The sequence below is a fragment of the Puma concolor genome, chromosome A1, assembly GCF_028749965.1.
Source record: "Puma concolor isolate L17-30 chromosome A1, mPumCon1.1.hap2, whole genome shotgun sequence".
Lineage (NCBI taxonomy): Eukaryota > Metazoa > Chordata > Mammalia > Carnivora > Felidae > Puma > Puma concolor.
The window spans coordinates 28,886,137-28,900,635 of NC_141667.1; the positions used below are offsets into that span (position 1 = coordinate 28,886,137).

The 14,499-nt window shown below is 37.3% G+C and overlaps 1 protein-coding gene across 1 annotated transcript in view; it reads left to right on the forward strand.

Moving 5' to 3' along the window:
* Window positions 1–11,884, forward strand: part of SPEF2 (sperm flagellar and cilia associated 2) — a 150,302-nt gene extending 138,418 nt beyond the window's left edge. Inside the window, exons 31-35 of the mRNA XM_025923764.2 lie at window positions 8,161–9,326; window positions 9,454–9,671; window positions 9,792–10,000; window positions 10,091–10,214; window positions 10,296–11,884. Coding sequence (XP_025779549.2) covers window positions 8,161–9,326; window positions 9,454–9,671; window positions 9,792–10,000; window positions 10,091–10,214; window positions 10,296–10,647 — 2,069 coding nt within the window. The 3' untranslated portion in view covers window positions 10,648–11,884. The remainder of the gene's footprint in view (window positions 1–8,160; window positions 9,327–9,453; window positions 9,672–9,791; window positions 10,001–10,090; window positions 10,215–10,295) is intronic.
* Window positions 11,885–14,499: the final 2,615 nt, after the last annotated feature.

Consider the following 14,499-nt stretch of genomic DNA (forward strand, 5'->3'; position numbering starts at 1 on the left):
TACACTTCCAGTCTAGGCTTTGTATTGGGGTTATGAGTTTGTGTTTCTGTCTCCCTGGCTAATCTGTGAAGGGAGACCGGGGAGGAGAGAATTTCCCTTTCATATTTGCCTTTTTCCTCAGTGCTTCACAGATTAAGAACAGAACAAATAAATTGTTAACAAAATATTTGCTTAACTGATTAATTTGCTCACATATACATGTACATAGTATTTCATGCACACTAATTCTTTATTTCCTTCACATTTTATCATTATGACTCTATAGCATCTGCACAGGCTTTTTTTTTTTAATACAGGCTCTCTCTACTCCCAGATATTCTTTAATGAATTCCATCAATTAATAGCACAGGTAATTCAGACAGGTCCTGTAGGATTAGCATCTCCTCTCCATTTTATAGGTCTGGACACTGAGTCACAAAGTAGTTTTTGCCTATGGTCATATGTCATCCAGATCTCTTCAAAGTTCTTGCCCCTTCTCACTGAACTAAGCCACCTCTCATAAACAGGTTTATTTTATCTTCCAATATCCACATATAGGAAAATCATTACTTTTCTCTAGAGAATAGCCAATAGCACTAACACAATTCCATTCTCAGAGTAATTAGATTTCATTTGTTCTTTAAAAGTTCAGTATTTTGGGACACCAGGGTGGCTCAGTCAGTGAAGCATCCAACTTCAGCCCAGGTCATGATCTCACAGTTTGTGGGTTCCAGCCCTGCATCAGGCTCTGCGCTGACAGCTTACAGCCTGGAACCTGCTTCAGATTCTGTATCTCCCTCTCACTTCTTCTCTGCTCACGCTCTGTCTCTCTCTCTCTCTCTCTCTCAAAAATAAATAAACATTAAAAAATTTTTTTAAGTTTAATATTTCTAGAAACCTACATCAAATCTCAGTAGTTAAAAGGGCATTCCTCTACTCTAAGTCTGAACGCCTCTTTGCTAAGCCCACTGGGTGAAACAGGTGTAACCACGTGCCCCTTGGGAGAACCTCTACATGTCAGTGCAACTAATCAACGTGAGCAAGTCTACACCTTCAATACATAAAGGCACACATGGCAGCTGTGGATGTGTACCAACTCTGGCCGGCAATATTTGGGCAGGAAGGAAATGTGGCCATCAGCAGGTGTAAAAAAAAAAAAATCACAGTTTTATAAACCCAACCCATGAAATCCCTTCCTTCTTTTGTTCAGGCAGATTCCATTCTCTTGCCCTTTGTATAGGTTTCACAGTGCCCTCTTATTACATATTTCCTTCTCCAAATTTGCTTTTGCTCTTCATTTTATTCACACCATTTTTTACATTAAAAAAGATGCATGTATAAAGATTCTGAATATGAAATACGATTTGCCTTAATCCTACCCTAGGGTGATGGGAAGGAAATCATCCAATTAGCAGGTCAAAACTAAAAGCATTTGTGGGCATGTGAGTAGGTGGAAGTGGATTTTGAAAATTATCAACCACTTCTAATCCCTTTTTAAGAACCTTAGTATTCACGATGATAACCACGGTACATCCTTGGATCCAACCTCAAGTCTAGAGCCTGCATTTCAACTAAAAGTTTAAAAACAAATAACAAATAGCAGCTATAAGTTGACATGTGTATGTCTTAGAAGATTAATTCTAGACACCATTGGGACTAAAATATGTCAACTGATACATTTGTTTGTTTTCTGAATATGGTAGAATGCAACAGCTTTCAAAGTATGGTAGAAAGAGGAAGGAAGAGGGAAGAAAGGAAAGGGGGGAGGCAGGAGATAGTTATATATACATTTTAAAAAGTAGATGTAAAAGGAAAACCACTTGACTGACAGACTCAGAGTGTAATTTGAAAAGTAACGAAGAAGAAAATATAAAGTTCTATTTAGGTTCTTTCTGGAACGGAGTATCAACTTTTTAAAAGTGCTCAAGAATGCAGAGCAAAAGAGGATCAGCGAGCAATGACGTTGGTCAGGGAAAATTTGGTGGGATAATACCTCAGAGGAAGGATATGGAAGAAGAGTGGTTTGATGGCAGGGATACACAGAATATTTAAAGTTCAAGGAACAGCCACTAGACAGTGTGCGGATAAGAGGCATGGGTGTGGATGTTCAGGGAAAGAATCAGGAGACTGCTTTGCCTCTTGTTCCCCAACTGCATGAACCACAGGCAAACAGATGGGGAGGTCTTCTCTGTCTTGGAAACCATCTCCACCCACCCGAGCTGGAGAATTGACACATATTTAAGAATAACTGGTGTAGTTACTGCAGAACTTACGAGGCTATATAATACTGTGAGATTTGGGAGACTTCACGGTTCAAAATGAGTTATGGTCTATAAGCAATCAGTTTAAACTCTTTATTATTGGCTCAATTATACTATTTTAACACACACACATATATTTGTTGCTGTTGTTGCTTGCTTTTCAAGTACATGTAAAACCTTAGCACAGTATCAGGTAGTCTATCAATAAAAGTCATACGCATTGTTATTATTCTTGCTAATGTCATAAAGGGAAGGTAAAATAAGAATCATTCCATTCCATTTTCTGCACCCCAGAGTCACAGTTCTGTGATGACATTTTTGAAGCCAGGCTGCAAACCCTGACGTTGCCCCTCCCTGAGGAAGCCCAATAAGTGCAACTCACCCTTCCCCCCAACTCCCTGAGCCCCCAAAAGACCCTCTGTCTTTAGTCTTTCTTCCTCAGCTCTGCAGTTGTTTTCAGTGCCTTAAATGATACACCGCCATCCATCTTTTAAGTGATGTCTTTTGTCATATTCCTTCTGAGAATTGGAAATCAATCTTTCATGGTACTTTCCACTGTATTTACCTTAGGACCCCTACAGTTGCCAAAGACCACCTTAGTTGAAGTGATCAGTTTGGAGCAAGTGGCTGGTAGTGGCACATTTCTAAATGGACAATCCTACAGAATTTCTTCCTTGAACTTGAAAATTGCCGTTATTTTTAAGCCAAGAAACATGATCATTTCCATAAACGACTTCATATATGCCAGGGTAACCTATGGTATCTAAGATGCAACTTTAAAGCTCACTAAAATATGATAAAATATGATGAACAGATGGATTTTCTCTAGGAAAAAAAGCAAACATATTTGCACATAACAGTCATCATATTACCAGGCTCACAGCAAGATGTCTTAGCAAATTTATAAGGAGTGGTAATGCTCACTCCTTATAATGTCCGAAGTTCCACTTTGGTAACTTTTAATTATGCTACAAAAATAAAATTATTGAGGGAAATGGATAATCTTTAAGTAAAACAAGTGACCTTAAATACTTATGAGTAACTACTATCAGTATATAAATGGAAAGAACTAAAGCTTAAGGAGTTTTCTGCTGAGTATTGGCTACCCCACTTGAAAAATAAAAGTCTTTGTTAAAATAGTCCTTGCTAAAGATAATGGAAAAATTGAAAATGCATTGTATATTGTAATGCTTATATTCAACACTCCTTTCCTGGTCAAATTCTGCCACTTGTGATGATTCTAAATCTCCTTTGGTAAATGTAGTCATGAGACATAAAATATCATTTGTTGATATGATCGTTACAAATAGGCCAGAAAAGAAAAATGGCCTTATGCATGATCATCATACAAGATCATGCAAAATACAATGAAACAACTTGTCATCCTAGCATTTTTCTTGCCACCCAGCAAAGATCCATACCTTAGACTCTTAGGAGCAGCTTAAGTAAGAGGCATCCAGTGGTTCAGCAAGACATTCTTTCATTGACTGTCCCAGGGATTCCCACGAGCATACTCCCAGCACAGAATGAGATGTAGCGAATATCTTCCAAATTATAACAATAGCCAATGTTGGCATGGTGTCAGGCTCCATGTGTCAGGCCCCATCCCAGCATTTCCATGTTGATTCACTTCTTACCCATGGCTGGATGAGTAAGAAGACCCATCCAAGGATAAGAAGAGTCAGACAGTTCTTTTCAGTGGCACCATTCATCAAATGATTGATTAGTATGATCTTGGGCAAGTTATTTAGCCTCTCTCTGACTCACTTTCCTCATTTGGAAAATGGGGTATTTCAATGGAGCTGCTATGAGTTATTAAAGTGATTAATATATGTTAAGTGTTTAGAAAGTGTCTGGAACATAAAATGTGCAATTTAAGTGTAATATATAAGCCATTGTGATTTAATTATATAATTATAGTAATACCTTATTTTTATATAATATGTAATGTTATACAATAGTGATACAAACCCTTCTAATTATTATCCAAAATGTTAGCTCGATATCCTGAAGGTACACATACCATAATAGGCACCTACACCATTACCCTGGAACATTTCCAGAAAAAAAACAAACAACAAAAAAACACCACCTGATAGAATTAAGCCACAGGGTTTATGGCTCCCCCATGGACCAAAAACATCCCAAACAAAAGCATTCATTTTGTGTACTGCATTAAGCTCTGAGTAGGTACGTCTTGTCTCTAAACATCAAGTGCCAAGCACATCATGAAGACAGTCTTTGTCCAATGAAAGCAATTTGGAGTCTGTTGAAACTAGAACACTTTAGCAATGTTCCTCTGTCCGTACTTAAACCACAAGAACTCCTTTTCTTTGTAAGCCCATCAGTACTCCATGTAATGCCTATAGAGATTTGGTTCATGGCTGTTTTTGCTTCTGCTGAGAGGCTCTCCAGAGAGAACACAGTCCAGCAAATTCTACACCCTTATCCCTTCTTCAAGGGAGGCAGCATTTAGTTATTCAGGGCTCTAATATTGTTCTAAAAACTGACAGGGGCCCCTCCTTTGAACCTCTTTTAGAGACCCAGAGATTCAGTGATTGGTCTCAGAGACAGAAAGCACAAACAGAACTCTTGTCTGTGGTGGCTAAGCTAGATCATTCAGCTACATGGTTTTTACAAGAATTCAAAGGAGGAAGTAGTTATTGCTGCCTTTGTGGGTCAGCATAAGGGTTAGCCCAGAGGAGAATTTTGAATGGAACCTTCCAGGAAGAAAAGCAGGGGCAGGGTGTTCCAGACAAAGGGGAAAATAGAGTAGACATTAAGATTTTTGAGGTTGCATGCATGACATATTCATGGAACAGCAAACAGACCAGATGGGGAAAGAGGCAGTATTTGAGGACTATAAAGACCTTGTGGCCAGATTGTGAAGTCTCAAAGTGGCTTGAAAAGGACATGCAGGAAAAGATTATCAAAGATATTTAGAGCCCAATGATGTGAGTGGGTTACAGGGAGAAAGAGACTCTGAGAGAGCCACAGATACTGCTCTGTTTCTCTACCAAGCCTCAACTAACAGAAAGACAGGACTGAGGGCACTGGTGGGGGGTGGGGGGGTGGGGGGAAATCATTAGAAAGTTCTGTGGATCTTTCTAAGCTAGTATCTCTGAGGAAATTATACAAATATGGCACCAATATTTGCAGGGATATAAGCCCCATATTTTAATCTGAAACCTGCTTAAATTAGTCTGACTTTACACAAATCAAAAACTGTAGAAAGATTTCTTAGAAAGGGTGATAGAGAAGGACTGATGTTATTAACAGGGATATCTCTCCAGGTGGCAAAATCTAGGGATTGGTGCAAAAAGGAGTAGCCCCCATATGTCCTGTGGTTCTCTCAGTGGGTGAACTCCTTCCGCTATGTAGATTCAGATCACGGAAATGCAGTAGTAAATCTAGAAGATTTTGGACCTGTTAAAACTGTCTGTGGGCAGGGTTTCAGCTGTAACTTTAGGAGGAAACATATTCTCATGAAGTTAGAGAATTTGCATTAGGCAAATGAAAGTATGTGCTCAGAATTCAAGATAACACCTTCTGGAAATTCTGTTCATAAAGCTAAAAACGTAAAAGCTAGCTAAATCGGTAGCAAAAGTTCACGTCCTTTCTGTCAGCAATGAGACTTCTTTCACTTCTTTCTTTGTGTATTCATTCATGTGTTCACCAGCATTTGTGTGTGTCGAGCAGGCAGCAGCCTGGTGCTGAAGGCCTTGTGTGGGAGAATGACAGTGTAGGGATGAAAATGAAGTCAGGAGGTATCAACTACAAGGAGAGTCCCTTTCCATGAAAACAGTAATATTTAGGATTTGATTTTGGCAGGGGAGCAAAATGGGGCTAAGAGTAACAACTACCAAAAAGCTGATTAAAAGGCAAATAGAAGTTAGATGCAAATAAGGTAAGAAAAGCAGAAGCAGATTGACCAATGTCAAAGGTTTTCCAGTAAAAGACGTTAAGAGCTATGAGATCATGAAAATCAATAGGGAATGTTTATTTTCTGAAACGTCTGCCACATGCTCACACTCATCTTGCCATTATGGAGCACAAAGGAAGTAAGTGTGGTTCTTTCTGCAAAAGAGTTTAAAATCTAGCTGAGCAGTCAACCTAGGACAGTAAAGCAGTGAAACAAAACGAAACACTGAGCTTGTATGTTGACATAAGGTATTTTAGTATAATATTACACAAACACATATTACACTTTTGCATTAGATTATAAAATAGGACAATATAGTTTAATGATCAGTAGGGTCACAGAAGTTGCAGGAGGGAAATAAATATATGGTCTAGGCTCCCTGCCTTCAGAGAGAAACTATTTTAGGACATTGCTTTGGGTGATTTAAATTCTTCTGTCCTTCTGTACAGAAAAAAAATACATATATACATACATACATACATATAATACATATTATATAATATGTATTATAATACATAATATAATACATACATATAATATATTATATTACATATATATATATTACATATATATTACATATATTACATATATATAATATATAATATATAAAAATATATTATATAATATATATAAAAATATATATAAAATATATATAAATATATAAAATATATATAAAAAATATATAATATATATAAAATATATACAAATATATAAAAAATATATAAATATATATATATAAATATATATAATATATAAAAATATATTTTATATATTATATATATATTTTATATAAATATATATATAAATATATTTTTATATATATATAATATTTATATATTATAAAAATATATAATATATATAAAATATATATAAATATATAAAAATATATTATACAATATATAAAAATATATAAAATATATATAAATATATAAAATATATATAAATATATATAATATATATAAATATATAAAAATATATAAAATATATATATTATATAAAAATATATTATATAATATATATAAAAATACATATATACATACATACATATAATACATATTATATAATATGTATTATAATACATAATATAATACATACATATAATATATTATATATGTTATATAATATATAATATATTATATATGAAATATATATATTATATATGTAATACATGTGAATTATATATACTATATATGTAATACATGTGAAATATATATGTAATATATATTATATATGTAATATATATGTGAAATATATATGTAATATATATATGAATATATATATATATATTTCACTCTCTGACAAGCATGTTTCAAAATTTATACCTTTGGGTAAAGACAAAGTTGAGGCATGAGGCATAGCTCCTTGAAACCATCTCGGATGGGTCTCAAAGCCTAAAGCCCTTTCAGGTTGGGCTAAATGAACAGGTTGGCTACAACACAGCCGGAGAAGGTGGGCCTTTGGTGGGATGGAAGTGATGTCCAAGGTGAATCTTGTAGGCCTGCTGATGTGTGTGTCCTATTATTTTTTTTCTCACCACAGGAAGCAAATGTCAGCAAAAAACAATGTCCCTCTTATGCAAAGAGAAACATATTCTAGAGTGAAGAAGAACATAGCACCCTTTGCTATGAGAAACCTGTAATAGTGATGTAAACATGGGGGCTGCAGAGTAGGACTGCCTGCTAGTGATCCCCAGCTCCCCACATACAAGCACTGTGACATCAGACAAATTAATTAACCTCTCTATGCCCTAGTGCTTTTGTTTATAAAATGACAAGTGATTGGTCCATTTTCTTAACTATAAAATAGGGATAAGGGATTATGAGGGTTAAATGATATAAGCTACTTAAAGTGCTGACCAGAATGCCTGACATCCCACTCATAAACATTTGCTGTAACATCTTCCAGAAATAATGAGCAAGTGTTGGGGGCAGATATTAACCAAAACTAAAGGTAGAGATTGGTGATTACTGAAAATAACAACATGGAGTTATTTTAAAGGCAGGGGTCCTCCAGGCGATGTGAACCGAGTCACTGGAAAGCAGAAAAGTCCGCAGAAGCTTGACCATTATCTTCCAAAGAGGAATAATCAATTTTTGAAAATCTGGCTTAAAAAATACCCTTGGCTTATATATGATGAGATACTAAATCTTATGTTCTGTGGCCTGTGTCGTAAGCATGGAGTAAAGTCACGGGGAAATCAAGTGAGTTTTTTTTATGGCACTGACAACTTTAGGACTGAATTTCTCAATGCACATCATCTCAGTGAGGCCCATGCCAAGGCTTCACTAATGGAAGCAACAAGTGGTTCTCCAGTGAACCGAGCCACCACAGAGTTCATGGTGACGACCATGAGCAAAGTCACCCTAGGGAGAATAGAAAACTTATTCAGATCATGCCATGCTATCGCCAAGACGGGACGCCCCCTCAAAGACTTTATCTGGATGTGCAAGTTGGATGATATGAAGGGTGTCGATATCGGCCCAGTATTCAGAACTAACAAATCAGCAAGAACGTTCACGTATTTTATCGCTGAAGTGGAACGGAGAAATCTAAGAGAGAAACTAGAACAAAGTAAATTTTTCTCTGTCCTCAGTGACGGAATCACAGACAGCTCAACCGAGAAAGCTGAACTTGTCTACGTGCAGTTTGCATGTGCAGGAAAAGTGCATTGCCAAATTGTTGGGGTACAGACAGTAGAAAAGAAGGATCCTTTGGAAATAAGAAATGCCATCGAGAAAACTCTAGAGCGAAATCTTCAACTTAAGCTATCGAACCAAGACTGGGCGAAGAAACTGGTTGGTTTTGGAAGTGATGGTGCCCCTGGCTCAGAGGGAGAAAACAACGGGGTGGCCATGCTCTTCAGAGAAATCCAGCCACGAGCACTGACTGTGTACTGCTTTGCACATCATCTTGAACTGTCTTACAGGGCGGTCTTCCAGAGCGTTCCCCTGTACAATGATGTCAGAGGCCTTCTTCACAGCATCTACTACTTCTACCACAGTTCTCCTGTCCACAAGAGTTCTCTGATAACTGCTTTCAAAGGCCTTCACCTTCGCCCTGTGCTGCCTTCTCGAGTAGGGGGCAGGAGGTGGCTTCAGGGATTACAGGCAGCCCTCCAGAACTTTCTCAGGGGATATCCTGCGATAGTCCAGCAACTACATTCAGTAAGTCATTTTGAAATACCACACTATTTTAGTTTGCCAGACTGACAGAGAATATTTTTATTGAGAAATTTGAAAGAATAATCTTGAGAAAGATAAACGGCTATTCTCTTCCCGATCTATGTTACAGGCAGTTGAGGGCAGAAATGACACTAGTCACCAGAAAGCCAATGAACTCCTGGAGTTCCTTCTCCAAGCAGACATTGTTAAATTCGTCCATTTCTTAGTGGATGTCATTAATGTCCTTAGCATTCTTTCCCGTGTCAATCAGAACAGAAACTCTTCCATTGCTGATGTATTTGCCTCATTAGAGTCAACACTGGAAATGCTCAGAATGTATAAAACAAGGTGAGGAATTGGGGAATGGTCTGAGGGTCTGTCAAACTAGACAGTTTGATTGGGGACATTGTTTGTCAGGTGCTTTTTCATTTAATTGTTTATCTGGGGGATTTTTCTTTTCCTCCCCAGACCAGGACCAAAGGAACGTCAGGTAGATTCAGCCACACACTTTCATGGTAACTGCCTGGGAGGAAAGGGAAACATTTCTGATGTGAGAAGCACGGTCTTAACACATCTTGTCAAGAGGCTGCAAGGTTGTTTCAGAGATGCCAGCCAAGATGTGGTGAAGGCTACTGTGATTGGAAGCTTTAAACTGTGGCCCACAAAGATAAATCAAGGTACCCTATATGCACCAACTTCTAACCGTTGGTCTTTGACTGTCGGTTTCTTTCATGTATGTGACTTTTTCTCTCATATATTGATGGCAGAATTTGGAGAAAAAGAGGTATCCATCTTGACTGCCCACTATGAACCACTACTGGAAGCTGCCAATGTGGAAATCGATGAAGTGGACACTGAATGGAGCATGTTGAAATTAGAGATTTATGCTAGGTAAGCATAGTTGGTATTTTATAAATATTTGAATGAACCTTGAGAGTCTCAATTTTTTACACTTTTCATTCTTCCCCCTAGATTTCAGAACATCTGCAAATTGACCTGGGATTTTGTGAATTCTGTTTACTTGCACAAATATCCAAATATCCTGACATTAGTGGACCTAGTACTGACGCTCCCTGCAAGTTCTGCAGAAGCAGAACGTGGCTTTAGTCAGATGAAACGTGCCAAATCACAAATGCGTGCCACGATCAAGGCTGAAAGTATGACGGATCTCTTGATAATTCAGTTGAACTCTCCAGACATTAATAACTTTGACCCTAGGAAAGCTATCCACTTATGGAATACAAGAATACCATCTTCAACTGGTGACACAAGACCTAATTCCTCTTGTTCATCAAACTCGGAAAGCCATTATGAAAGTGATTAGTAATATGACAAATGTGGACTTCGTCATTCATCAGAGCAAAAACAAATTCTTTTTAATCTGAAATTTAAAAGTAACACAGTAACCAGTCTTCACATCAAATGTAAAAGGCATTTGGCATCTTACCAGACAAACAAAGCCAAAATCCAAAGATTGGTTTTCCTGTACCTTTCTAAGATCACTTCTACATCCACACAGTTGTTCACGTTCTATGGATGGAGGAGATCCTTCTAAGCAATGGTGTCATTTTGATGTCATATTTTGCAGAGTTATTACAAAGGGTGTCTAGGCGATGATTATGATCTGAATTCCTTTAGGCCTGGCATACAATTAACATCTTTCCTGCATAATTCTAAATGACAGTTGCTTTAGATAACTAACTTAGAGCCAAATTGAAAAGGGGTATTTTTTAAATCAATGAACACAATTTCTTTTTTTTTTTTTAATTTATTTTGAAAGAGAGAGAGAGAGCATGCATGTAAGCAGGGGAGAGGCAAAGAGAGGGGAGAGAGAATCCTAAGCAGGCTCCGAGCTGTGAGTATGGAACTCAAATTTGGGCCCAAAATCTGAGCTGAAATCAAGAGTCAGATGCTTAACCAAATGATCTATCCAGGCACCCCCATGAACAAAATTTCTAAGTTTATGTTTGTGTTATCCCATTTTATGTGAAGATCATATTGCCATATGCCTTGGGGCATATGTAATGGACAAGGTCAAATATTAAAATAGTTTCACCTTTCGCACTACAGTCACCAGATCAATTCCTATGTAAGCTGGAACTAATATCTTACAACACTTTACTTGCACCATAGCTATTAAAGACAGTGGAAATATATTGCATATCTACCAGAATTTTTAAATACTTAGAGACTCTTCATGGTTTCATAAAATAGATTTTATTTACAGTTTCATATTGAGGAACATGAATGATTTCTTTCCTTTTTAAAAAAATGTTTATTGTTTATTTTGAGAGAAAGAGTGTGTGTGTGAGCATGCACATGTGAGCAGAGAAGAGGCAGAGGGAGAGGAAGAGAGAATCCCAAGCAGGCTCCAAACCCAGCACAGAGCCAGACACGGGGCTCAGTCCCACAACCACAAGATAATGACCTGAGCTGAAATCAAGAGTTGAATGCTTAATGGACTGAGCCATCCAGGCACCTCATGAATGATTCATTTTTAACTTATCTAAAAACCAATGTGTTTTTTACTGAAAATAAAGTTCATTTTACTGAAAATTCTACTACCTGGGAAAAATTTCTCATCTCTATAAAATTGGATACTCAGGTTTGATCAAAAAGGATAGAGAATTTATTTCTGAACAACCTATCAGATGTCCAGTCATATCAAAGAAAAAGTCTGCTCTTGCCACCCAGAAAACTAACTTCCAAATCTCAAAATTATGTATTTGGTCTGAGCCACTGATTTTAAAAGGATTAATGCATTTTCTTAAATGCTAGAAGAAATGATAAAGTTCACATTGGACTTTTATAAATACTAAAAATTCAGGTGCAAAAACAAAAATGTGAAATGCTACATCTATGTTCTACTCTTTTTATTTCTAAACAAGGAAGTATAGCTATTACTCTGGACCTGAAATATCCAAATACATGTAGGAGCCTTTCCTGACTCTAGAAGGTACTTCTGTCAGAGGGGTTAGACAGATATTTTTAAAGCAGATTTATTTATTTTGTTTTTCTATTTCTTTTTTTTATTATATTAAATTTATTGTCAAATTAGTTTCCATACAACACCCAGTTCTCATCCCAAAAGATGCCCTCTTCAATGCCCATCACCTACACTCCCCTCCGTCCCACCCCCCATCAACCCTCAGTTTGTTCTCAGTTTTTAAGAGTCTCTTATGCTTTGGCTCTCTCCCACTCTAACCTCTTTTTTTTTTTTTCCTTCCCCTCCCCCATGGGTTTCTGTTAAGTTTCTCAGGATCCACATAAGAGTGAAAACATATGGTATCTGTCTTTCTCTGTATGGCTTATTTCACTTAGCATCACACTCTCCAATTCCATCCACGTTGCTACAAAGGGCCATATTTCATTCTTTCTCATTGCCACGTAGTACTCCATTGTATATATAAACCACAATTTCCTTATCCATTCATCAGTTGATGGACATTTAGGCTCTTTCCATAATTTGGCTATTGTTGAGAGTGCTGCTATAAACATTGGGGTACAAGTGCCCCCATGCATCAGTACTCCTGTATCCCTTGGGTAAATTCTTAACAGTGCTATTGCTGGGTCATAGGGTAGGTCTATTTTTTAACTTTTTGAGGAACCTCCACACTGTTTTTCAGAGGGGCTGCACCAGTTTGCATTCCCACCAACAGTGCAAGAGGGTTCGCGTTTCTCCACATCCTCTCCAGCATCTATAGTCTCCTGATTTGTTCATTTTGACCACTCTGACTGGCGTGAGGTGATATCTGAGTGTGGTTTTGATTTGTATTTCCCTGATGAGGAGCGATGTTGATCATCTTTTCATGTGCCTATTGGCCATCCGGATGTCTTCTTTAGAGAAGTGTCTATTCATGTTTTCTGCCCATTTCTTCACTGGATTATTTGTTGTTTGGGTGTGGAGTTTGGTGAGCTCTTTATAGATTTTGGATACTAGCCCTTTGTCTGATATGTCATTTACAAATATCTTTTCCCATTCTGTCGGTTGCCTTTTAGTTTTGTTGATTGTTTCCTTTGCTGTGCAGAAGCTTTTTATCTTCATAAGGTCCCAGTAGTTCATTTTTGCTTTTAATTCCCTTGCCTTTGGGGATGTGTCAAGTAAGAAATTGCTACAGCTAAGGTCAGAGAGGTGTTTTCCTGCTTTCTCCTCTAGGGTTTTGATGGTTTCCTGTCTCACATTCAAGTCCTTTATCCATTTTGAGTTAATTTTTGTGAATGGTGTAAGAAAGTGGTCTAGTTTCAACCTTCTGCATGTTGCTGTCCAGTTCTCCCAGCACCATTTTTTAAAAAGACTCTCTTTTTTCCATTGGATATTCTTTCCTGCTTTGTCAAAGATTAGTTGGCCATACTTTTATGGGTCTAGTTCTGGGGTTTCTATTCTATTCCATTGGTCTATGTGTCTGTTTTTATGCCAATACCATGCTGTCTTGATGATTACAGCTTTGTAGTAGAGGCTAAAGTCTGGGACTGTGATGCCTCCTGCTTTGGTCTTCTTCTTCAAAATTACTTTGGCTATTCAGGGCCTTTTGTGGTTCCATATGAATTTTAGGATGGCTTGTTCTAGCTTCGAGAAGAATGCTGGTGCAGTTTTGATTGGGATTGCATTGAATGTGTAGATAGCTTTGGGTAGTATTGACATTTTAACAATATTTATTCTTCCAACCCATGAGCACGGAATGTTTTTCCATTTCTTTATATCTTCTTCGATTTCCTTCATAAGCTTTCTATAGTTTTCAGCATACAGATCTTGTACATCTTTGGTTAGATTTATCCCTAGGTATTTTATGCTTCTTGGTGCAATTGTGAATAGGATCAGTTTCTTTATTTGTCTTTTTGTTGCTTCATTGTGAGTGTATAAGAATGCAACTGATTTCTGTACATTGATTTTGTATCCTGCAACTTTGCTGAATTCATGTATCAGTTCTAGCAGACTTTTGGTGGAGTCTATTGGACTTTCCATGTATAATATCATGTCGTCTGCAAAAAGTGAAAGCTTGATTTCATCTTTGCCAGTTTTGATCCCTTGATTTCCTTTTGTTGTCTAATTGCTGATGCTAGCACTTCCAACACTATGTTAAACAACAGCAGTGAGAGTGGACATCCCTGTCATGTTCCTGATCTCAGGGAAAAAGCTCTCAGTTTTTCCCCATTGAGGATTAGATTAGCTGTGGGC